The sequence below is a fragment of the Pseudophryne corroboree genome, chromosome 4 (assembly GCF_028390025.1).
Source record: "Pseudophryne corroboree isolate aPseCor3 chromosome 4, aPseCor3.hap2, whole genome shotgun sequence".
NCBI lineage: Eukaryota > Metazoa > Chordata > Amphibia > Anura > Myobatrachidae > Pseudophryne > Pseudophryne corroboree.
Window position 1 is genome coordinate 163,251,262 of NC_086447.1, and position 23,431 is coordinate 163,274,692.

At 47.9% G+C, this 23,431-nt stretch overlaps 1 protein-coding gene across 4 annotated transcripts in view; it reads right to left on the bottom strand.

Moving 5' to 3' along the window:
• The window catches only part of FBXO25 (F-box protein 25), a 205,458-nt gene that overhangs the window by 126,629 nt on the left and 55,398 nt on the right, over window positions 1-23,431 (bottom strand). For all 4 annotated transcript variants that reach the window (XM_063915526.1, XM_063915529.1, XM_063915528.1 and 1 more), the window contains exons 3-5: window positions 18,546-18,646; window positions 17,869-17,918; window positions 10,952-11,044 (exon numbers count right to left, since the gene is read on the bottom strand). In XM_063915526.1, the coding sequence (XP_063771596.1) occupies window positions 10,952-11,044; window positions 17,869-17,918; window positions 18,546-18,646 (244 nt within the window). The remainder of the gene's footprint in view (window positions 1-10,951; window positions 11,045-17,868; window positions 17,919-18,545; window positions 18,647-23,431) is intronic.

A 23,431-nucleotide genomic window follows, 5' to 3' on the forward strand; every position in this document is an offset into this window, starting at 1 on the left:
TGAATCGTGTTACAGATCCAGCGAGCAATAGTCTGCTTAGAAGCAGGAGCGCCAACCTTGTTGGCTGCATATAGGACAAACAGAGCCTCTGTTTTCCTTACCCGAGCCGTCCTGGCTACATAAATTTTCAAGGCCCTGACAACATCTAGAGACTCGGAATCCTCCAAGTCCCGCGTAGCCACAGGCACTACAATAGGTTGGTTCAAATGAAACGAGGAAACCACCTTAGGCAAAAATTGAGGACGAGTCCGCAACTCAGCTCTATCCACATGGAAAATCAGATAGGGGCTTTTGTGAGACAAAGCCGCCAATTCCGACACTCGCCTTGCAGATGCCAAGGCCAACAACATGACCACCTTCCAAGTGAGATACTTTAATTCCACCGATTTAAGAGGCTCAAACCAGTGAGATTTTAGGAACTGTAACACCACGTTAAGGTCCCATGGTGCCACTGGAGGCACAAAAGGAGGCTGGATATGCAGCACTCCCTTCACAAAAGTCTGGACTTCTGGGAGAGAAGCCAACTCCTTCTGAAAGAAAATGGATAGGGCCGAAATCTGTACCTTAATGGAGCCTAATTTAAGGCCCATATTCACTCCAGTCTGTAGAAAATGGCCCAGATGGAAATCTTCCGGAGGAGCATACATGCATTCACACCAAGACACATACTTCCTCCAGATACAGTGATAATGTTTCACCGTCACCTCCTTCCTAGCCTTAATCAGAGTAGGGATGACTTCGTCCGGAATGCCCTTCCCAGCTAGGATCCGGCGTTCAACCGCCATGCCGTCAAACGCAGCCGCTGTAAGTCTTGGAACAGACAGGGCCCCTGTTGCAACAGGTCCTCTCTGAGAGGAAGAGGCCACGGATCCTCTGTGAGCATTTCCTGAAGATCCGGATACCAGGCCCTTCGAGGCCAATCTGGAACAATGAGAATTGTCTGCAATCTTTTTCGTCTTATGATTCTCAATATTTATGAGATGAGTGGAAGAGGAGGGAACACATAGACCGACTGAAACACCCACGGTGTCACCAGGGCTTCCACTGCTACTGCCTGAGGGTCCCTTGACCTGGCACAATACCTCCGAAGCTTCTTGTTGAGGCGTGACGCCATCATGTCTATTTGAGGAAGTCCCCACTGACTTGTTATCTCTGCAAAGACTTCTTGATGAAGTCCCCACTCCCCTGGATGGAGATCGTGTCTGCTGAGGAAGTCTGCTTCCCAGTTGTCCACGCCCGGAAGTAAGACTGCTGACAGAGCGCTCACGTGTTTTTCCGCCCAGCGGAGAACTCTTGTGGCCTCCGCCATCGCCGCTCTGCTCTTGGTTACGCCCAGGCGGTTTACGTACGCCACCGCTGTTACATTGTCTAGTGACACCATAAAATCCCCCCCTTCCAGGCTGGCGATAACCGCCCTGAGCGATTCCATCTTGAATTTGAACCTTTTCAAGTACAGGTTTAGGGATTTTAAATTCAGAATGGGTCTGACCGAGCCATCCGGTTTCGGGACCACAAACAGAGTTGAATAGTACCCCTTCCCCTGTTGAAGTAGGGGAACTTTGATCACCACTTGTTGAAGACACAGTTTTTGAATTGCATCTAAAACTACCTCCCTCTCTGGGGAAGAAGCTGGTAGGACCGATTTGAAAAACCGGCGAGGAGGCACATCTTCGAATTCCAGCTTGTAACCCTGGGATACAATTTCCATTGTCCAGGGATCCACCTCTGATTGAACCCAGACATGGCTGAAAAGCCGAAGATGTGCCCCCACCGGGGCGGACTCCCACAGCGGAGCCCCAGCGTCATGCGGTGGATTTAGTAGAAGCCGGGGAGGACTTCTGTTCCTGGGAACTAGCCGTAGCCGGCAGTTTTTTCCCTCTGCCCTTACCTCTGGCGAGAAAGGAAGATCCCCGACCTCTTCTGGACTTATGCGACCGAAAAGACTGCATCTGATATTGTGGGGTTTTCTTTTGCTGTGAGGAAACATAAGGTAAAAAAGTAGATTTACCATTTACCCGCAGTAGCCGTGGAAACCAGGTCCGTGAGACCTTCCCCAAATAAGTCCTCACCCTTGTAAGGCAAAACCTACATATGCCTCTTTGAGTCGGCATCTCCCGTCCATTGGCGGGTCCACAGGGCTCGCCTAGCAGAAATCGCCATGGCGTTGGCTCTTGAACCTAGTAGGCCAACGTCTCTCTGAGCATCTCTCATATATAGGACTGCGTCTTTTATGTGACCCAAGGTCAATAAAATGGTATACCTATCCAGGGTATAAATATTAGCTGACAAGGTATTTGTCCAAGCTGCTACCGCGCTACAAACCCAAGCCGACGCTATTGCCGGTCTGAGTAAGGTACCCGTATGTGTATAAATCGACTTCAAGGTAGTCTCCTGCCTGCGATCAGCAGGATCCTTGAGGGCTGCCGTATCAGGAGACGGCAGCGCCACCTTTTTGGATAAGCGCGTTAACGCCTTGTCCACCCTGGGCGAGGATTCCCACCGTATCCTGTCCTTAGCCGGGAAAGGATACGCCATAAGAATTCTCTTGGGAATCTGCAGTTTCTTGTCTGGATTTTCCCAAGCTTTTTCAAACAGCTCATTTAGCTCATGATACGGGGGGAAAGTCACCTCAGGTTTCTTTTCTTTAAACATGTGGACCCTCGTGTCAGGGACAGAGGGGTCATCTGTGATATGCAAAACATCTTTTATTGCAATAATCATATAATGAATACTTTTGGCCACCTTTGGGTGTAACCTTGCATCATCGTAGTCGACACTGGAGTCAGAATCCGTGTCGGTATCCGTGTCTGCTACTGGGGATAGAGGGCGTTTCTGATACCCAGAAGGGCCCTGTGACATAGTGAAAGCCATGGATTGACTCCCTGCTTTATCTCTGGACTCCGCTTTGTCCAACCTCTTATGTAATAAAGCCACATTTGCATTTAAAACATTCCACATATCCAACCAATCAGGTGTCGGCGTTGCCGACGTAGACACCACACTCATTTGCTCCACCTCCTCCCTAGAAGAGCATTCCGCTTCAGACATGCCGACACACACGTACCGACACCCCCACACACTCAGGGAAATTTGTTATCTGGAGACAGTTCCCCAATAAGGCCCTTTGGAGAGACAGAGAGAGAGTATGCCAGCACACACCCAGCGCCAAATGGCCCTGGAAAACAATTCCCAGATAAATAGCGCTTTTTATATATATGTATTCAATATACACTCACTGTGCCAATTACAAGTGCCCCCCCCCCCCCCCCCTCTTTTTTGCCCTCTGTCACCGTGTTCAGCAGGGGAGAGTCCGGTGACCCAGCGTCTCTGCAGTGTGCTGTGGAGAAAATGGCGCTGGTTAGTGCTGTGGGATAAAGCTCCGCCCCCTCAGCTGCGGGCTTCGGTCCTGCTCAAAATCACAATACTGGCGGGGGATTGTATATTTACTGCCTCCGCAGCCTATATAAGTTATTTAGCCAGTCCTATAGGTTTTTATTGCTGACCAGAACGACCCCCCTGCGCCCTGCACCCATCTGTGCCTTGCAGTGTGTGTTGTGTGTGGGAGCAATGGCGCGCAGCATTACCACTGCGCGTTACCTCAGAGAAGAACTGAAGTCTTCTGCCGCCTTTGAAGTCTTCTTTCTTCTCATACTCACCCGGCTTCTATCTTCCAGACCTGCGAGGAGGACGGCGGCGCGGCTCCGGGATGAACGGCTAGGGTGACTCTCTGGAGCTAATGGTGTCCAGTAGCCTAAGAAGTAGAGCCTATCACTTAAGTAGGTCTGCTTCTCTCTCTGTTGCCAGCAGGGCTCCCTGAAAATAAAAAACCTAACAAAATTCTTTTTTCAGAGAAACTCAGGAGAGCTCCCCTGTAATGCACCCAGTCTCCTCTGGGCACAGGATCTAACTGGGGTCTGGAGGAGGGGCATAGAGGGAGGAGCCAGTGCACACCCATTCTAAAGTTCTTTGTAGTGCCCATGTCTCCTGCGGAGCCCGTCTATACCCCATGGTCCTTACGGAGTCCCCAGCATCCTCTAGGACATGGGTCTTCATCCTGTGGCCCTCCAGCTGCTGTGAAACTACACATCCCAGCATGCCCTGCCACAGTTTTGCTATTAAGGTATGCTAAAACTGAGGCTGGGCATGCTGGGATATGTAGTTCCACAGCAGCTGGAGGGTCGCAGGTTGAAGACCCATGCTCTAGGACGTAAGAGAAATCCTATTTTCTCTTACGTCCTAGCGGATGCTGGGGACACCAAAAGGACCATGGGGTCTATACCAAAGTTCCAGACCGGGCGAAAGAGTGCGGACGACTCTGCAGCACCGATTGAGCAAACATAAGGTCCTCATCAGCCAGGGTATCAAACTTGTAGAACTTCGCAAAAGTGTTTGAACCCGACCACGTAGCTGCTCGGCAGAGTTGAAGTGCCGAGACCCCTCGGGCAGCCGCCCAAGATGAGCCCACTTTCCTGGTAGAATGGGCCTTCACTGACTTCGGCAACGGCAATCCAGCCGTAGAATGAGCGTGCGGAATCGTATTACAAATCCAGCGTGCAATAGTTTGCTTGGAAGCAGGATTTCCAGTTGGAAGCGTACAGAACAAACAGAGCCTCCATTTTCCTAACAAGAGCCGTTCTGGCGACATAAATTTTCAAAGCTCTCACGACAGCGAGAGATTTTGGCACCGTCACGGTATCTGTAGCCACAGGCACCACAATAGGTTGATTTATGTGAAACGAAGACACCACCTTCGGTAGAAATTGTTGACGAGTCCTCAATTCCGCTCTATCCACATGGAAAATCAAATATGGGCTCTTGTGAGACAAAGCCGCCAATTCCGACACCCGTCTGGCGGACGCTAAGGCCAAAAGCATGACCACTTTCCAAGTGAGATATTTCAACTCAACCTTTCGCAAAGGTTCAAACCAGTGAGACATAAGAAATTGTAACACCACGTCAAGATCCCACAGTGCCACGGGTGGCACAAACGGAGGATGGATATGCAGCACTCCCTTCACGAAAGTCTGAAATTCAGGAAGGGCGGACAATTCTTTTTGAAAGAAAATAGATAAAGCCAAAATCTGCACTTTGCTGGAACCCACCGTAGGAGCTTTCTTGGCTTCACACCACGACACATATTTTCTTTAAATTTGGTGATAATGCTTCACCGTGACCTCCTTTCTAGCCTTAAGGAGAGTGGGGATGACTTCCCCGGGAATACCCTTTCGAGCTAGGATTTGGCGTTCAACCTCCACGCCGTTAAACGCAGCCGCGGTAAGTCTTGAAATACGTATGGCCCCTGCAGTAACAGGTCCTCTCTGAGAGGAAGTGGCCAAGGATCTTCTATGAGCAATTCCTGAAGATCCGGATACCAGGCCCTCCGTGGCCAATCTGGAACGACGAGTACTGCCGGAACCATTGTTCGTCTTATGATCCTCCACACTCTGGGAATGAGAGGAAGTGGAGGGAACACGTATACCAACTGAAACACCCACGGAGTCACCAGGGCGTCCACTGCACTGGCTTGGGGGTCCCTTGACCTGGAACAATACCTCGTAAGCTTCTTGTTGATACGAGACGCCATCATGTCTATTTGAGGAATTCCCCAACGCCTTGTCACCTCTGCAAATACCTCTTGATGAAGAGCCCACTCTCCTGGATGGAAATTGTGTCTGCTGAGGAAGTCTGCTTCCCAGTTGTCCACGCCCGGAAGTAAGACTGCTGACAGAGCGCTCACGTGTTTTTCCGCCCAGCGGAGAACTCTTGTGGCCTCCGCCATCGCCGCTCTGCTCTTGGTTACGCCCAGGCGGTTTACGTACGCCACCGCTGTTACATTGTCCGATTGAATCAGGACAGGTAGACCTCGAAAAAGGTGTTCCGCTTGCAGAAGCCCGTTGTAAATGGCTCTTAACTCCAGAACGTTTATGTGGAGACAAGTTTCCTGGCTTGACCATTTTCCCATGAAACTTCTTCCTTGTGTGACTGCTCCCCAGCCTCAGAGACTTGCATCCGTGGTCAGCAGGACCCAATCCTGGATCCCGAACCTGCGTCCCTCTAGAAGGTGAGAACTTTGCAGCCACCACAGGAGAGAAATTCTGGTCCTGGAAGCTAGACTTATTTTCCGGTGCATGTGCAGGTGAGACCCGGACCATTTGTCCAGCAGGTCCCACTGAAACACACGGGCATGAAACCTGCCAAACGGAATGGCTTCGTGAGCCGCTACCATCTTCCCTAGCACTCGAGTGCATTGATGAATCGACACTCTTGCCGGTTTCAGCATCTCCTTGACCATGCATTGGATTTCCAGAGCTTTTTCCGCCGGAAGAAACACTCTCTGCAGTTCCGTGTCCAGGATCATGCCCAAGAAAGGCAGCCGAGTTGTCGGAATCAACTGTGACTTTGGCAAATTTAGAATCCAACCATGATGTTGCAGAACTGTCAGGGAAAGTTCCACATTTCTTAGCAACAGCTCCTTCGATCCCGCCTTTATCAGGAGCTCGTCCAAGTACGAGATAATTGTGACACCCTGCTTGCGTAGGAGTACCATCATTTCCGCCATCACTTTGCTGAAGACCCTCGGGGCCATGGAAAGCCCAAACGGCAATGTCTGAAATTGGTAATGATAATCCTGCACCGCAAATCTCAGGAAAGCCTGATGTGGAGGATATATCGGGACGTGCAAGTAGGCATCTTTTATGTCGACTGACGCCATAAAATCCCCCCCTTCTAGACTGGAGATCACTGCTCGAAGAGATTTCATCTTGAACTTGAAAGTTTTTAAATACAGATTGAGGGATTTTAAGTTCAGGATCGGTCTGACCGAGCCGTCCGGCTTTGGCACGACAAAGAGGCTCGAATAAAACCCTTCTCCCCATTGGGACGGGGTTACCGGGACAATGACACTCTGGAGACACAGCTTTTGTATCGCAGCATTCACTACCTCCCTTTCTGGGATTGAAACTGGCAAGGCTGACTTGAAAAATTGGTAGGGGGGCACCTCCTGAAGCTCCAGTTTGTACCCTTGGGACACTATGTTTAACACCCAAGGATCTAGGCCCGAGTGAAACCAGACCTGACTGAAGAGTCGGAGACGCGCCCCCACCGGCACGGACTCCCGTAGGGGAGCCCCAGCGTCATGCGGTGGACTTAGCAGAGGCCGGGGAGGACTTTTGGTCCTGGGAGCCTGACACAGCAGGTGACCTTTTTCCCCTTCCTCTGCCTTTTGAAGCAAGGAAGGACGAGCCTCTTCCTTTTTTGTATTTATTAGGCCGAAAGGACTGCATCTGATAATGGGGTGCCTGGAACATAAGGAAGAAAAGATGACTTACCCGCTGTAGCGGTAGACACCAGGTCAGCGAGGCCGTCACCAAACAAGACACTACCTTTATAAGGGAGAGCTTCTATAGCTTTCTTGGAGTCGGCATCAGCATTCCATTGAAGAATCCACAGCGCTCTCCTGGCCGAGACTGCCATGGCATTGGCCCTTGATCCCAAGAGGCCAATATCCCTCGCTGCACCCTTTAGGTAAGCTGCAGCGTCCCTGATATAACCGAGAGCCAAAAGAATGTTAGCCCCATCCAGGTATCCATGTCAGATGCCAAATTATCAGCCCACTACTCACCCAAGCCGAAGCCACGGCAGGTCTGAGGAGTGCACCCGTAGTGACATAAATGGCCTTTAATGTCGTTTCCTGCTTACGATCCGCAGGATCCTTGAGGGCAGCAGTGTCGGGAGACGGAAGCGCCACCTTCTTGGACAGCCGGGACAGAGCCTTGTCCACATTGGGAGATGACTCCCACTTTTCCCTGTCGTCAGGGGAAAGGATATGCCATAAAAATTCTCTTGGGAATCTGCCACCTTTTATCAGGTGATTCCCAAGCTTTTTCACAAAGAGCGTTCAGTTCATGAGAGGGGGGAAACGTCACCTCAGGCTTCTTTCCCTTATACAAACAAACCCTTGTATCAGGAACAGCAGGTACTTCAGAAATATGTAAAACATCTTTAATAGCCACAATCATGTACTGAATACTCTTAACCAATTTTGGATGTAAACTGGCTCACTATAGTCGACACTGGAGTCAGAGTCTGTGTCGGTATCTGTCTCAGCTATTTGGGTAAATGAACGCTTTTGTGACCCTGAGGGGACCTGTACCTGGGATAAGGCGTCCTCCATGGATTTTCTCCACGTTTGTGTCTGAGAATCAGATTTATCCAGCCCTTTAGACAATAACGCCACATTTGCATTCAATGTACTCAACATATTCACCCAATCATCAGTCGGCGGTGCCAACAGAGTCACTCCCAAATCCTTCTCTGCGCCCCCAGTAACTTCCTCCGGGGAGGAGCACTCAGCCTCAGACATGTCGACACACCGTACCGACACTCACACTGGCTATAGGGGACAGACCCACAGGGAAGCCTTTTAGAGAAAACACAGAGGGAGTATACCAGCTCACACCCCAGCGCCCATATAATACTGAAAAATAATATATGATGTCTGCGCTGTTTAAATAGCACCAAAATACTGTCTCCCCCGCCCGTTTTGCTCCCTGTACTTGATAAGGAGAGTGGAGGTCCGGGCCAGCGTCTCTGCAATGTCTGTGAAGAGACAAAATGGCGCTGGTAAGCTGTGAGGGCTAAGCCACGCCCCCTCCCGGCACGCTGTAGTCCCTCTCAATTTCAAATATTTATACTGGCGGGGGCTTATATTTAGTGCCTAGGCACTTATAATATGTCTTTCTGCCAGTTTTATAGCCTCGGTAACATGCTGCCCAGGGCGCCCGCCCTGCACCCTGTGAGTGCCGTTGGAAGTATGTGTGGGAGCATGGGGAGCAGCGCGACCGCTGCGCTGTACCTCGTTACCGAAGTCTTCTGCCATCACTGAAGTCTTCTTTCTTCTGTATACTCACCCGGCTTCTTTCTTCTGGCTTCTGTGAGGGGGTTGACGGCGCGGCTCCGGGAACAAGCAGCTAGGCGCACCAAGTGATCGAACCCTCTGGAGCTAATGGTGTCCAGTAGCCTAAGAAGCAGAGCCCTTAACTCAGAAGAAGTAGGTCTGACTTCTCTCCCCTCAGTCCCACGAACCAGGGAGCCTGTAGCCAGCAGGTCTCCCTGAAAATAAAAAACCTAACAGAAAGTCTTTTCAGAGAAACTCAGGAGAGCTCCCCTAGTGTGTGTCCAGTCTCTCTGGGCACAGAATCTAACTGAGGTCTGGAAGAGGGGCATAGAGGGAGGAGCCAGTTCACACCCATTCAAAGTCTTACAGTGTGCCCATGTCTCCTGCGGATCCCGTCTATACCCCATGGTCCTTTTGGTGTCCCCAGCATCCTCTAGGACGTAAGAGAAATAAACTTGGTATCCATATAAGAAAGACGACCACCTCTTACCTACTGTAACATCACATCGGTGAACTCCCCGACTGAAGGTAGAATCAGGGACATTTTTTTTTTTTTATCTGTTTGCTTGCACACGTGTCTTGTAACCATCTATAATAATCTATATTCTTGCACCTGTTTGCTGGTAGTTTTTCTTCCATTGCAGTTTGTTAAAGCTCTTGAATATTTGGAGGATTCCTTTCCCAATGGCAGATTTCAGCTCCCTCCAACGATTTTAAATTGGATTGAGATCAGGTCTCATTGCTGGCCAATTTGAAACAGTCCATTTTTTCCTTTTCAGTCATTTTTTTATGCATTGGATGTGTGTTTTATCATGCTGAAGGAACCATGTTCTTCGTCCCAAACCTAGTTTTCTTACACTGGGTAGCATATATTGCTCCAAAATTCCTTGGTAAGCCTCTAATTTCATGATTCCTTCAATACAGTGTAGGCCTCCAGTTTTAGCAGTTGTATCTTCTTTGGTCTTTATCAGGGTTAGGGGAAATAAAACAAAAAATGGTACAGATTGAAACCATCACTCCAGATTATTCAAAATCAGACTTCAGCTCTTCGGATGTTTTACATGGTGTTTTTTTCACAGTTCGTACCAACCTTTTCAAAGACATCTCTTCCTCTTTCCCCCACGTCCTGTGAAATTCTTCACAAGTCCGTGAGTATCAAATTTCTTAATAACTTTGTGCACTGTTGAATAAGGGATGTCAAGGTCTTTGGAGGTGTCAATTTAGTCTTTAAAAGGTCCTGTGGTTCGTGATAATAGCCACTTTGATGTTCTCAGATAGCTTTCTTGTATTCTCCATTGTGACAAAGTAACGGAATAAAAAGTGGTCTTCTTAAACATTAAAGCTATCATTCACTGGTTAATTCAAGTCATGTGAGCACTGACAATTTGTCACAGGCGTTTCATTTCTAGATGATCACACATGAGTCTAATCTAGCTGTTGGGTTTTTTCCCCAAATTGATTTGAACTCTTCAAAATGGCTCCAATAACTTGTCAAGGCAATCTTTTTAATATAGTTTATAGTTTTTCTTCCTATTGCTTTTTTCAAAATTATTATTGTTTTATCCTGTTCTGTGCCAAATATTGGGGCTCATTTATCAAACGAGTGGTAAAACTCATTGTGGATGATAAAACTTGTTGCGTATGATAAATGGTGCTCCAGACAATCAGCTCACAGCTGTCATTTTCAAACACATGACAGTTAGAGCTGATTGACTGGAGCACCAATTATCAAACCCAACAAGTTTTATCATTCACAAAGAGGTTTATCGCTCATTGATAAATGAGCCCCCTTATGTCTAGAAAACCATATTTTTCAGGAGCTATAGTAAATTATAAAATTAAAATTCAAGGTTGACAATAATACTGACCAGAACTGTGTAAACTGTTATAAAACCCAGACTACCATTGATGCGTGTCCTCTTTAGTTAGAAAATATGGAACAAAACTACTGGAGGTGCAGCTGATTTGACAGAATAATGTTACAGCTGCTCAACCAACTGCAATTTGTTGCTCCTTGTGATTGAGCATTAAGAATGAAAGTATTAAGTGACTTACCCGGACAACATAGTTGAATCTTCGGATGTCCTGTATTGCACTTGAAAAGTCTAAACGGTTAAAGGCTTCACCCAATGTGCAATATCCATGTCTCTGTTGGAAAAGTGAGGTTAAATTAATGCTGCTAATAAATGAGACATCGGCTAAAGGAAAGTTATACTATACTGCTGAAAATATAAATGCCCAACTCATTATCTGAACCTGAATAATAAGATTTTACTTACCGATAAATCTATTTCTCGGAGTCCGTAGTGGATGCTGGGGTTCCTGAAAGGACCATGGGGAATAGCGGCTCCGCAGGAGACAGGGCACAAAAAGTAAAGCTTTTCCAGATCAGGTGGTGTGCACTGGCTCCTCCCCCTATGACCCTCCTCCAGACTCCAGTTAGGTACTGTGCCCGGACGAGCGTACACAATAAGGGAGGATTTTGAATCCCGGGTAAGACTCATACCAGCCACACCAATCACACCGTACAACTTGTGATCTAAACCCAGTTAACAGTATGATAACAGCGGAGCCTCTGAAAGATGGCTTCCTTCAACAATAACCCGAATTAGTTAACAATAACTATGTACAATTATTGCAGATAATCCGCACTTGGGATGGGCGCCCAGCATCCACTACGGACTCCGAGAAATAGATTTATCGGTAAGTAAAATCTTATTTTCTCTATCGTCCTAGTGGATGCTGGGGTTCCTGAAAGGACCATGGGGATTATACCAAAGCTCCCAAACGGGCGGGAGAGTGCGGATGACTCTGCAGCACCGAATGAGAGAACTCCAGGTCCTCCTTAGCCAGAGTATCAAATTTGTAAAATTTTACAAACGTGTTCTCCCCTGACCACGTAGCTGCTCGGCAAAGTTGTAATGCCGAGACCCCTCGGGCAGCCGCCCAAGATGAGCCCACCTTCCTTGTGGAGTGGGCCTTTACAGATTTAGGCTGTGGCAGGCCTGCCACAGAATGTGCAAGTTGGATTGTGCTACAGATCCAACGAGCAATCGTCTGCTTAGACGCAGGAGCACCCATCTTGTTGGGTGCATACAATATAAACAACGAGTCAGATTTTCTGACTCCAGCTGTCCTTGCAATATATATTTTTAATGCTCTGACAACGTCCAGTAACTTGGAGTCCTCCAAGTCACTTGTAGCCGCAGGCACTACAATAGGCTGGTTCAGATGAAATGCTGACACCACCTTAGGGAGAAAATGCGGACGAGTCCGCAGTTCTGCCCTGTCCGAATGGAAAATCAGATATGGGCTTTTGTAAGATAAAGCTGCCAGTTCTGACACTCTCCTGGCCGAAGCCAGGGCTAGAAGCATGGTCACTTTCCATGTGAGATATTTCAAATCCACCTTCTTTAGTGGTTCAAACCAATGAGATTTTAGAAAGTCCAAAACCACATTGAGATCCCACGGTGCCACTGGAGGCACCACAGGAGGCTGTATATGTAGCACTCCCTTAACAAAGGTCTGGACTTCAGGGACTGAAGCCAATTCTTTTTGAAAGAAAATCGACAGGGCCGAAATTTGAACCTTAATAGATCCCAATTTGAGACCCATAGACAATCCTGATTGCAGGAAATGTAGGAATCGACCCAGTTGAAATTCCTCCGTCGGAGCACTCCGATCTTCGCACCACGCAACATATTTTCGCCAAATTCGGTGATAATGTTGCACGGTTACTTCCTTCCTTGCTTTAATCAAAGTAGGAATGACTTCTTCCGGCATGCCTTTTTCCTTTAGGATCCGGCGTTCAACCGCCATGCCGTCAAACGCAGCCGCGGTAAGTCTTGAAACAGACAGGGACCCTGCTGAAGCAAGTCCCTCCTTAGAGGTAGAGGCCACGGATCTTCCGTGATCATCTCTTGAAGTTCCGGGTACCAAGTCCTTCTTGGCCAATCCGGAACCACTACTATCGTCCTTACGCCTCTTTGCCGTATAATTCTCAATACTTTTGGTATGAGAGGCAGAGGAGGAAACACATACACCGACTGGTACACCCAAGGCGTTACCAGCGCGTCCACAGCTATTGCCTGCGGATCTCTTGACCTGGCGCAATACCTGTCCAGTTTTTTGTTGAGGCGAGACGCCATCATGTCCACCATTGGTCTTTCCCAACGGGTTACCAGCAAGTGGAAGACTTCTGGATGAAGTCCCCACTCTCCCGGGTGAAGATCGTGTCTGCTGAGGAAGTCTGCTTCCCAGTTGTCCACTCCCGGGATGAACACTGCTGACAGTGCTATCACATGATTCTCTGCCCAGCGAAGAATCCTTGCAGCTTCTGCCATTGCACTCCTGCTTCTTGTGCCGCCCTGTCTGTTCACATGGGCGACTGCCGTGATGTTGTCCGACTGGATCAACACCGGTTTTCCCTGAAGCAGAGGTTCTCCGTGGTCACCAGGATCCAATCCTGTATGCCGAATCTGCGGCCCTCCAATAGATGAGCACTCTGCAACCACCACAGAAGAGACACCCTTGTCCTTGGAGACAGGGTTATCCGCAGGTGCATCTGAAGATGCGACCCTGACCATTTGTCCAACAGATCCCTTTGGAAAATTCTTGCGTGGAATCTGCCGAATGGAATTGCTTCGTAAGAAGCCACCATTTTTCCCAGGACTCTTGTGCATTGATGTACAGACACCTTTCCTGGTTTTAGGAGGTTCCTGACAAGCTCGGATAACTCCTTGGCTTTTTCCTCCGGGAGAAAAACCTTTTTCTGAACCGTGTCCAGAATCATCCCTAGGAACAGCAGACGAGTTGTCGGCATTAACTGGGATTTTGGAATATTCAGAATCCACCCGTGCTGTTTTAGCACTTCTTGCGACAGTGCTAATCCCATCTCTAGCTGTTCTCTGGACCTTGCCCTTATTAGGAGATCGTCCAAGTATGGGATAATTAATATGCCTTTTCTTCGAAGAAGAATCATCATCTCGGCCATTACCTTTGTAAAGACCCGAGGTGCCGTGGACAATCCGAACGGCAGCATCTGAAACTGATAGTGACAGTTTTGTACAACGAACCTGAGGTACCCCTGGTGTGAGGGGTAAATTGGAACGTGGAGATACGCATCCTTGATGTCCAAGGATACCATAAAGTCCCCCTCTTCCAGGTTCGCTATCACTGCTCTGAGTGACTCCATCTTGAACTTGAACTTCTTTATGTACAGGTTCAAGGACTTCAGATTTAGAATAGGCCTTACCGAGCCATCCGGCTTCGGTACCACAAAAAGAGTGGAATAATACCCCTTCCCTTGTTGTAGAAGAGGTACCTTGACTATCACCTGCTGAGAGTACAGCTTGTGAATGGCTTCCAAAACCGTCTCCCTTTCGGAGGGGGACGTTGGTAAAGCAGACTTCAGGAAACGGCGAGGTGGATCTGTCTCTAATTCCAACCTGTACCCCTGAGATATTATCTGCAGGATCCAGGGATCTACCTGCGAGTGAGCCCACTGCGCGCTGTAATTTTTGAGACGACCACCCACCGTCCCCGAGTCCGCTTGAGAAGCCCCAGCGTCATGCTGAGGCTTTTGTAGAAGCCGGGGAAGGCTTCTGTTCCTGGGAAGGAGCTGCCTGTTGCTGTCTCTTCCCTCGACCTCTGCCTCGTGGCAGATATGAATAGCCCTTTGCTCTCTTATTTTTAAAGGAACGAAAGGGCTGCGGTTGAAAAGTCGGTGCCTTTTTCTGTTGGGGAGTGACTTGAGGTAGAAAGGTGGATTTCCCGGCTGTAGCCGTGGCCACCAAATCTGATAGACCGACTCCAAATAACTCCTCCCCTTTATACGGCAAAACTTCCATATGTCGTTTTGAATCCGCATCGCCTGTCCACTGTCGCGTCCATAAAGCTCTTCTGGCCGAAATGGACATAGCACTTACCTGTGATGCCAGTGTGCAGATATCCCTCTGTGCATCACGCATATAAAGAAATGCATCCTTTATTTGTTCTAACGACAGTAAAATATTGTCCCTGTCCAGGGTATCAATATTTTCAATCAGGGACTCTGACCAAACTACCCCAGCACTGCACATCCAGGCAGTCGCTATAGCTGGTCGTAGTATAACACCTGCATGTGTGTATATACTTTTTTGGATATTTTCCATCCTCCTATCTGATGGATCTTTAAGTGCGGCCGTCTCAGGAGAGGGTAACGCCACTTGTTTAGATAAGCGTGTTAGCGCCTTGTCCACCCTAGGAGGTGTTTCCCAGCGCTCCCTAACCTCTGGCGGGAAAGGGTATAATGCCAATAATTTCTTTGAAATTATCAGCTTTTTATCAGGGGCAACCCACGCTTCATTACACACGTCATTTAATTCTTCTGATTCAGGAAAAACTATAGGTAGTTTTTTCACACCCCACATAATACCCTGTTTAGTGGTACCTGTAGTATCAGCTAAATGTAACGCCTCCTTCATTGCCAAAATCACATAACGTGTGGCCCTACTGGAAAATACGGTTGATTCGTCACCGTCACCACTGGAGTCAGTGCCTGTGTCTGGGTCTGTGTCGACCGACTGAGGCAAAGGGCGTTTCACAGCCCCTGACGGTGTTTGAGTCGCCTGGACAGGCACTAATTGATTGTCCGGCCGTCTCATGTCGTCAAACGACTGCTTTAGCGTGTTGACACTATCCCGTAGTTCCATAAATAAAGGCATCCATTCTGGTGTCGACTCCCTAGGAGGTGACATCCCCATATTTGGCAATTGCTCCGCCTCCACACCAATATCGTCCTCATACATGTCGACACACACGTACCGACACACAGCAGACACACAGGGAATGCTCCTAACGAAGACAGGACCCACTAGCCCTTTGGGGAGACAGAGGGAGAGTTTGCCAGCACACACCAAAAGCGCTATATATAACAGGGATAGCCTTATAATAAGTGCTCCCTTATAGCTGCTTTATATATATCAAAATATCGCCATAAATTTGCCCCACCTCTCTGTTTTACCCTGTTTCTGTAGTGCAGTGCAGGGGAGAGACCTGGGAGCCGTCCTGACCAGCGGAGCTGTGAGAGGAAATGGCGCCGTGTGCTGAGGAGATAGGCCCCGCCCCTTTTCCGGCGGGCTCGTCTCCCGCTATTTAGTGAATCCAGGCAGGGGTTAAATATCTCCATATAGCCTCTGGGGGCTATATGTGAGGTATTTTTAGCCTTTATATAGGTTACATTTGCCTCCCAGGGCGCCCCCCCCCAGCGCCCTGCACCCTCAGTGACTGCGTGTGAAGTGTGCCGAGAGGAAAATGGCGCACAGCTGCAGTGCTGTGCGCTACCTTTAGAAGACTGCAGGAGTCTTCAGCCGCCGATTCTGGACCTCTTCTGACTTCAGCATCTGCAAGGGGGCCGGCGGCGCGGCTCCGGTGACCATCCAGGCTGTACCTGTGATCGTCCCTCTGGAGCTGATGTCCAGTAGCCAAGAAGCCAATCCATCCTGCACGCAGGTGAGTTCACTTCTTCTCCCCTCAGTCCCTCGTTGCAGTGATCCTGTTGCCAGCAGGACTCACTGTAAAATAAAAAACCTAAGCTAAACTTTTTCTAAGCAGCTCTTTAGGAGAGCCACCTAGATTGCACCCTTCTCGGCCGGGCACAAAAATCTAACTGGAGTCTGGAGGAGGGTCATAGGGGGAGGAGCCAGTGCACACCACCTGATCTGGAAAAGCTTTACTTTTTGTGCCCTGTCTCCTGCGGAGCCGCTATTCCCCATGGTCCTTTCAGGAACCCCAGCATCCACTAGGACGATAGAGAAAATACAATCCAGTTGCCATTAATATTATGTTTCTGTGAGCACTGGAGACTCACACAGTTCAGCTTCTGGCTGGAAGGACATCAGAAGGAGTGCTTACTGTAGCTCTAACAGGTTATAAACAGGTAAAGAACACATGCTCACTAACCTGCCCCAAGTAATCACTTACTTATCATATAGGTAATGGACAACCAAAGTGGGTGGAATGGGGGGGAGTGGGTATAGGTGAAGACTATAGACTTGAGTCCACTGAGAAATACTTTTGTCTCAGTCTTCGTAACGGGATACTTTATTGTAACATTTAACAAAACTAAATACCAATTATAAAAATATATCAGACAAGCATCACAGTTATATTAAAGAAGTATAAGAAACTACAGTTTGGCTGAAGATCTCTTTAATTGTTGCTGACAGATACATTAATACATTATGGACTAGACTAACCACTACAGTTATTCAAAGCCACCTTGCTTAGCATTTATTTCTGCTGCAGATTTAAAATCACTAGTCACAGCTACCAATCGGCAGCTTTAATTAACCGTGCAATAGTAATAGTAAATCTAGACCAATGTTACTATGTCAACAAACCTATTTGCAGACTACGGCACTAGTAATGACATAGGGGTAATTTTATGGGAAGCTGCTGCAGTACCGCCAGTCGGGAACCCGGTGGTCATAATATCGCTGCCGGAATTCCGACAGGGGGTGAAATGGAATACCAGCAAGACAGGCTATTCTCCCTTTGTGGGTGTCCACGACACCCATAGAGGGAATATATAACTTGCCCGCAGCGTGGTGAGCTCAGCAAGTTCGCAAGGGTCTTTCTAGCGCTTGCCCCGGTACCGGCATTCTGGCGGATGTGATCCCGCCGTCGGGATCATGACAGCCGGGATCCTGTCCGCCGGCAATTAGTACGTATCTCAATACTAAGCGGCACTTTTCAATGCAGTTTTGACTGATGGATTTAAAGGTGCAATAATTTACAAAACCTGTATTGTTAATGTATTTAATATTATCACCCCTTTAAATCCTGTGGCTGAAGAAAAAAAGCTAAATAGTAAGCTGACCCCAGAGTCTATATTGTGTAGGTAGTTGCATACTTGTGATAAAGTAAAGAACCCAGACCCAGCCTTAATGAATTGGATGGCAACAGATTACCTACTTATATATTATACTTACTTCCCGTGTACTCTCTTTCTGCACACAAATCCATTTTTCTCTGTAATAATCTGCAAAAATAATAACAATTAAATACTAAATGTGCACATACACATATACACTCACTTATTCACTCACGCACACACTTAAACTGATAAAACTTTGCCCCATCTTCCTAATCATATCTATCCATATGTCTGAATATAGATCTCAGTACTGTAACAACATATCATACCTGCTGGCGCCCTCTCTACTACCTGACACAGATAGGTGGTATGCTAGTATGACAGCAGCACTCTTTAGTGGGGCTTGGATGAATTGCTATCAGGGCAGCAGAGAGCCTGGGTGGGCCCTGGTACTTTTTAAGAGGCATGGCTATGCACATTACAAAAAAAAAAAAAAAAAAAAAAACAGAACAAAAAAAAAATCCCTAGCCACAATGCAAGTCAGCAAACAGCAGTTGCTGCTGCGTGAAATGGGCGGTGGGCACCTACAACTGATTGCTATAGAAGGATGGAGTCCACCAGAGCTATTTACTATGGTGACAGACGTGCCTCCATGTGTCAAAAATATACTGGGCAGCATCAATTAAGAAGTGGACAACTACAACTGTCTACTTAACTTTGTTCAAGAAATGACTTGCACACAATGTCACTGGAGAGAGGAATGCTGAATTACCACAGGTATAGTATTCTTACATTGTGATCTTGCAGTGTTGTTGAATTGCTCCTTTATCCTTTTATTGCTAGAAAGTACGCAATCTTCGGAGGTATAGGTGTCTCTGTCATCTATATTTAATCTGGGGGGAAAAAAACATATTGCATATATTGGAATCCTTTACAAGGCTATACTGTATCCTAGGTTTGTTAAACAAAGCAGTGCCCTGCAGTCCACAGAATGAGACATTTAACGCCGCCTTCCCATGCAAGGTGAAACATTATCCTACCCCACCCCTCCCTCACCAGCGCATGGGGAGTGCTGCGCGTGTTTTCCTGGTGCTTTGCTTGTGGTTTTGTAACGCTGAGAGAGGGTATATGCAATCCAATATAAAGCCACAAGCATGGAGCTGGCAGCTTCCAACTGGTCAACTTTCAGATGCTATTTTAAAATGGTGAACAATTGGCATTTATTTCACATGTATCATACAGGACAATACACTCAAAATATGTATTTAAGCCCTTTACCGATTTGCTATGTTCCAGTTAAGCCAAGAATATTTTTTAGCAGCTTTGCAGGATTTTTTAACATTAACATTGTTTTTTGGGTGACAGATAGGACTTCCTTTAATACACAGGGAAATAAACAATGTTAAAATAGGATTTTAATACCTACAGGTAAATCCTTTTCTCTTAGTCCGTAGAGGATGCTGGGGATGCTTCAAGAACCATGGGGTATAGACGGGATCCGCAGGAGACATGGGTACACTATAAGACTTTGAATGGGTGTGAACTGGCTCCTCCCCCTATGCCCCTCCTCCAGACTCCAGTTATAGGAACTGTGCCCAGGGAGACGGACATTTTGAGGAAAAGGATTTATTTAATTATTTTAAACTAAGGTGAGATACATACCAGCTCACACCACTAACACGCCGTACAACATGGCATTCAACAACAACGCATGCAACGGCATGAACAACAGCAGTCACAGACTGACTGAACTCAACACAACATGTGTGTAACTATAACCAATAACTGCAGATACAGCCCGCACTGGGACGGGCGCCCAGCATCCTCTACGGACTAAGAGAAAAGGATTTACCGGTAGGTATTAAAATCCTATTTTCTCATATGTCCTAGAGGATGCTGGGGATGCTTCAAGAACCATGGGGTTTATAACAAAGCTCTAGAACGGGCGGGAGAGTGCGGATGACTCTGCAGCACCGATTGACCAAACAAGAGGTCCTCCTCTTATCAAACTTGTAAAACTTTGCAAAGGTGTTTGATCCCGACCAAGTAGCAGCTAGGCAAAGCTGTAATGCCGAGACCCCTCGGGCAGCCGCCCAAGATGAGCCCATCTTTCTGGTAGAATGGGCCTTCACCGATTTCGGTAACGGCAATCCTGCCGTAGAATGAGCCTGCTGAATCGTATTACAGATCCAACGCGCAATAGTCTGCTTAGAAGCAGGAGTCCCAATCTTGTTCTTCACAGGACAAACAGAGACTCTGTTTTCCTAATCTGCGCCGTTCTGGCGACATAGATCTTCAAAGCGCTAACCACATCGAGAGCCTTTGACTCCGCCAGGGCGTCAGTAGCCACTGGCACTACAATTGGCTGGTTAACATGAAATGATGAAACCACTTTTGGCAGAAATTGCTGACGAGTTCTCAACTCTGCTCTATCAGCATGGAAAATCAAGTAGGGGCTCTTGTGAGACAAAGCCGCCAACTCAGACACTCGCCTTGCAGACGCCAAGGCCAACAACATGACCACATTCCAAGTAAGGAATTTTAACTCAACCTTGTGCAAAGGTTCAAACCAATGAGATTGGAAGAACTGCAACACCACATTAAGGTCCCATGGTGCCACTGGGAGCACAAATGGAGGTTGGATGTGCAGCACACATTTTACGAAGGTCTGAACCTCTGGAAGAGAGGCCAATTCCTTTTGATAAAAGATCGACAAGGCCGAAATCTGTACTTTAATAGAGCCTAACTTTAGGCCCGCATCCACACCTGCTTGTAGGAAATGGAGCAAACGCCCCAGGTGAAATTCCTCCGTAGGAGCCTTCTTGGATTCACACCAAGACACATATTTTCTCCAAATACGGTGGTAATGCTTTGCCGTTACTTCTTTTCTAGCCTGAAGAAGTGTAGGAATGACTTCACTGGGAATACCCTTTCGGGCTAGGATCTGGTGTTCAACCTCCACGCCGTCAAACGCAGCCGCTGTAAGTCCTGATACACGCACGGCCCCTGTCGTAACAGGTCCTCCCGAAGAGGAAGAGGCCAGGGATCTTCTATGAGCAACTCCTGAAGATCTGGATACCAGGCCCTTCTTGGCCAATCCGGAACAATGAGGATCGCCTGAACCCTTGTTCTTCTTATAATTTTTTATCACCTTTGGAATGAGTGGAAGTAACACATAGACCGACTGAAACACCCACGGTGTCACTAGGGCGTCCACCGCTATCGCTTGAGGGTCCCTTGACCTGGAACAATATCTCTGAAGTTTCTTGTTGAGGCGGGACGCCATCATGTCCACTTGAGGAACTCCCCAACGACTTGTCACTTCTGCAAAGACCTCTTGATGAAGACCTTACTCTCCTGGATGGAGATCGTTTCTGCTGAGGAAGTCTGCTTCTCAGTTGTCCACTGACAGAGTGCTGGCCTGCTTTTCCGCCCAGCGAAGAATTTTCGTGGCCTCGGCCATTGCCGCTCTGCTCTTTGTTCCGCCTTGGCGGTTTATGTACGCCACTGTTGTCCCGTTGTCTGACTGAATCAAGACCGGCAGACCTCGAAGAAGATGTTCTGCTTGCAGTATGCCGTTGTATATGGCTCTTAATTCCAGAATGTTTATGTGTAGACAAGCTTCCTGGCTTGACCACTTTCCCTGAAAGTTTCTTCCCTGTGTGACTGCTCCCCAGCCTCGGAGGCTTGCATCTGTGGTCACCAGGATCCAGTCCTGAATCCCGAACCTGTGTCCTTCCAGAAGGTGAGAACTGTGCAGCCACCACAGAAGTGAAATTCTGGTCCTGGGAGATAGAATTATTTGAAATTTCCCGGTGCATGTCCAGGTGAGACCCGGACCACTGGTCCAGCAGGTTCCACTGAAACACCCTGGCATGGAACCTGCCATACGGTGGAAGAAAAACTCTCTGCAATTCTGTATCCAAAATCATACCCAAGAACGACAGCCGTGTCGTTGGATCCAACTGTGATTTTGGCAAATTTAGGAGCCAACCATTTTGTTGCAGAATCGTCAGTGAAAGGACAACATTCTTCAACAATTGCTCCTTGGACCTCGCCTTTATGAGGAGATCGTCCAAGTACGGGATAATTGTGATTCCCTGCTTGCGCAGGAGAACCATCATTTCCGCCATTACTTTGGTGAAAATTCTCGGAGCCGTGGACAGACCAAACGGCAACGTCTGAAATTGGTAATGACAACCCTGCACCGCAAATCTCAGGTAAGCCTGAAGTGGAGGATATATGGGGACATGTAAGTATGCATCTTTTATGTCGACCGACACCATAAAATCCCCCTCCTTCAGACTGGAGATCACTGCTCGTAGAGACTCCATCTTGAACTTGAATCTTTTCAGAAAGAAATTGAGGGATTTTAGGTTTAGAATCGGTCTGACTGAGCCATCCGGCTTCGGGACCACGAACAGGCTCGAATAAAAACCTTCCCCCTGTTGAGACGGGGGTACCGTGACAATCACTTGATTTTGACACAACTTTAGTATCGCAGCGCTTACTATCTCTCTTTCTGGAAGAGAAGCTGGCAAGGCCGATTAAAAATCGGTGAGGGGGCACGTCTTGAAACTCTAACTTGTACCCATGGGTTACAATGTCTACTATCCAGGGATCCAGGTCCGAGTGTACCCAGACCTGGCTGAAGAGCTTGAGACGTGCCCCCACTGGTGCGGACTCCCGCAGAGGAGCCCCAGCGTCAAGCGGTGGATTTGGTAGAAGCCGGAGAGGACTTCTGCTCCTGGAAACTTGCCACAGCCTGTGACCTTTTTCCCCGACCTCTCCCCCTTGCAGCAAGGAAGGAGGACCAAAGTCCTTTTTTGAATCTATTGGGCCGAAAGGACTGCATCTGATAGTGAGGCGATTTCTTCTGCTGTGCAGGGACATAAGGTAAAAAGGAAGACTTACCCGCGGTAGCCGTAGACACCAGGTCAGTGAGGCTGTCGCCAAACAAAACCCTACCGTTAAACGGTATAGCCTCCATCGCCTTCTTAGAGTTAGCATCAGCATTCCATTGATGAAACCACAATGCTCTCCTTGCAGAGACCGCCATGGCATTGGTCCTTGAACCCAAAAGGCCAATATCCCTTAGAGCTTCTTTTAAATATGCTGCAGCGTCCCTGATGTGACCCAGAGTCAAAAGCACACTATCCCTGTCTAGGGAATCTACCTCAGATGACAAGTTATCTGCCCACTTTTCAATAGCGCTACTCACCCATGCCGCAGCAACGGCTGACCTGAGTAGCGACCCTGTAGTGACATAAATGGATTTTAGTGTATTTTCCTGCTCACGATCCGCAGGATCCTTTAGGGCTGCCGTGTCAGGGGACGGAAGCGCCACCTTTTTGGTTAGACACGATAAAGCTATGTCTACCGTGGGGATTGACTCCCACCTTTCCCTGTCCCCAGAGGGGAACGGATATGCCACTGGAATTCTTTTGGGAACCTGAATCTTTTTGTTCGGATTTTCCCAAGCATTTTCAAAAAAAGCGTGTTAAGTTCATGAGATGGAGGAAACGTTACCTCAGGTTTCTTTCCTTTAAACATACAGACCCTAGTATCAGGGACAGCAGGGTCCTCAGTGATATGTAATACGTCTTTTATCGCCACAATCATGTACTGAATACTCTTAGCCAGCTTTGGATGTAATCTGGCATCACTATAGTCAACAC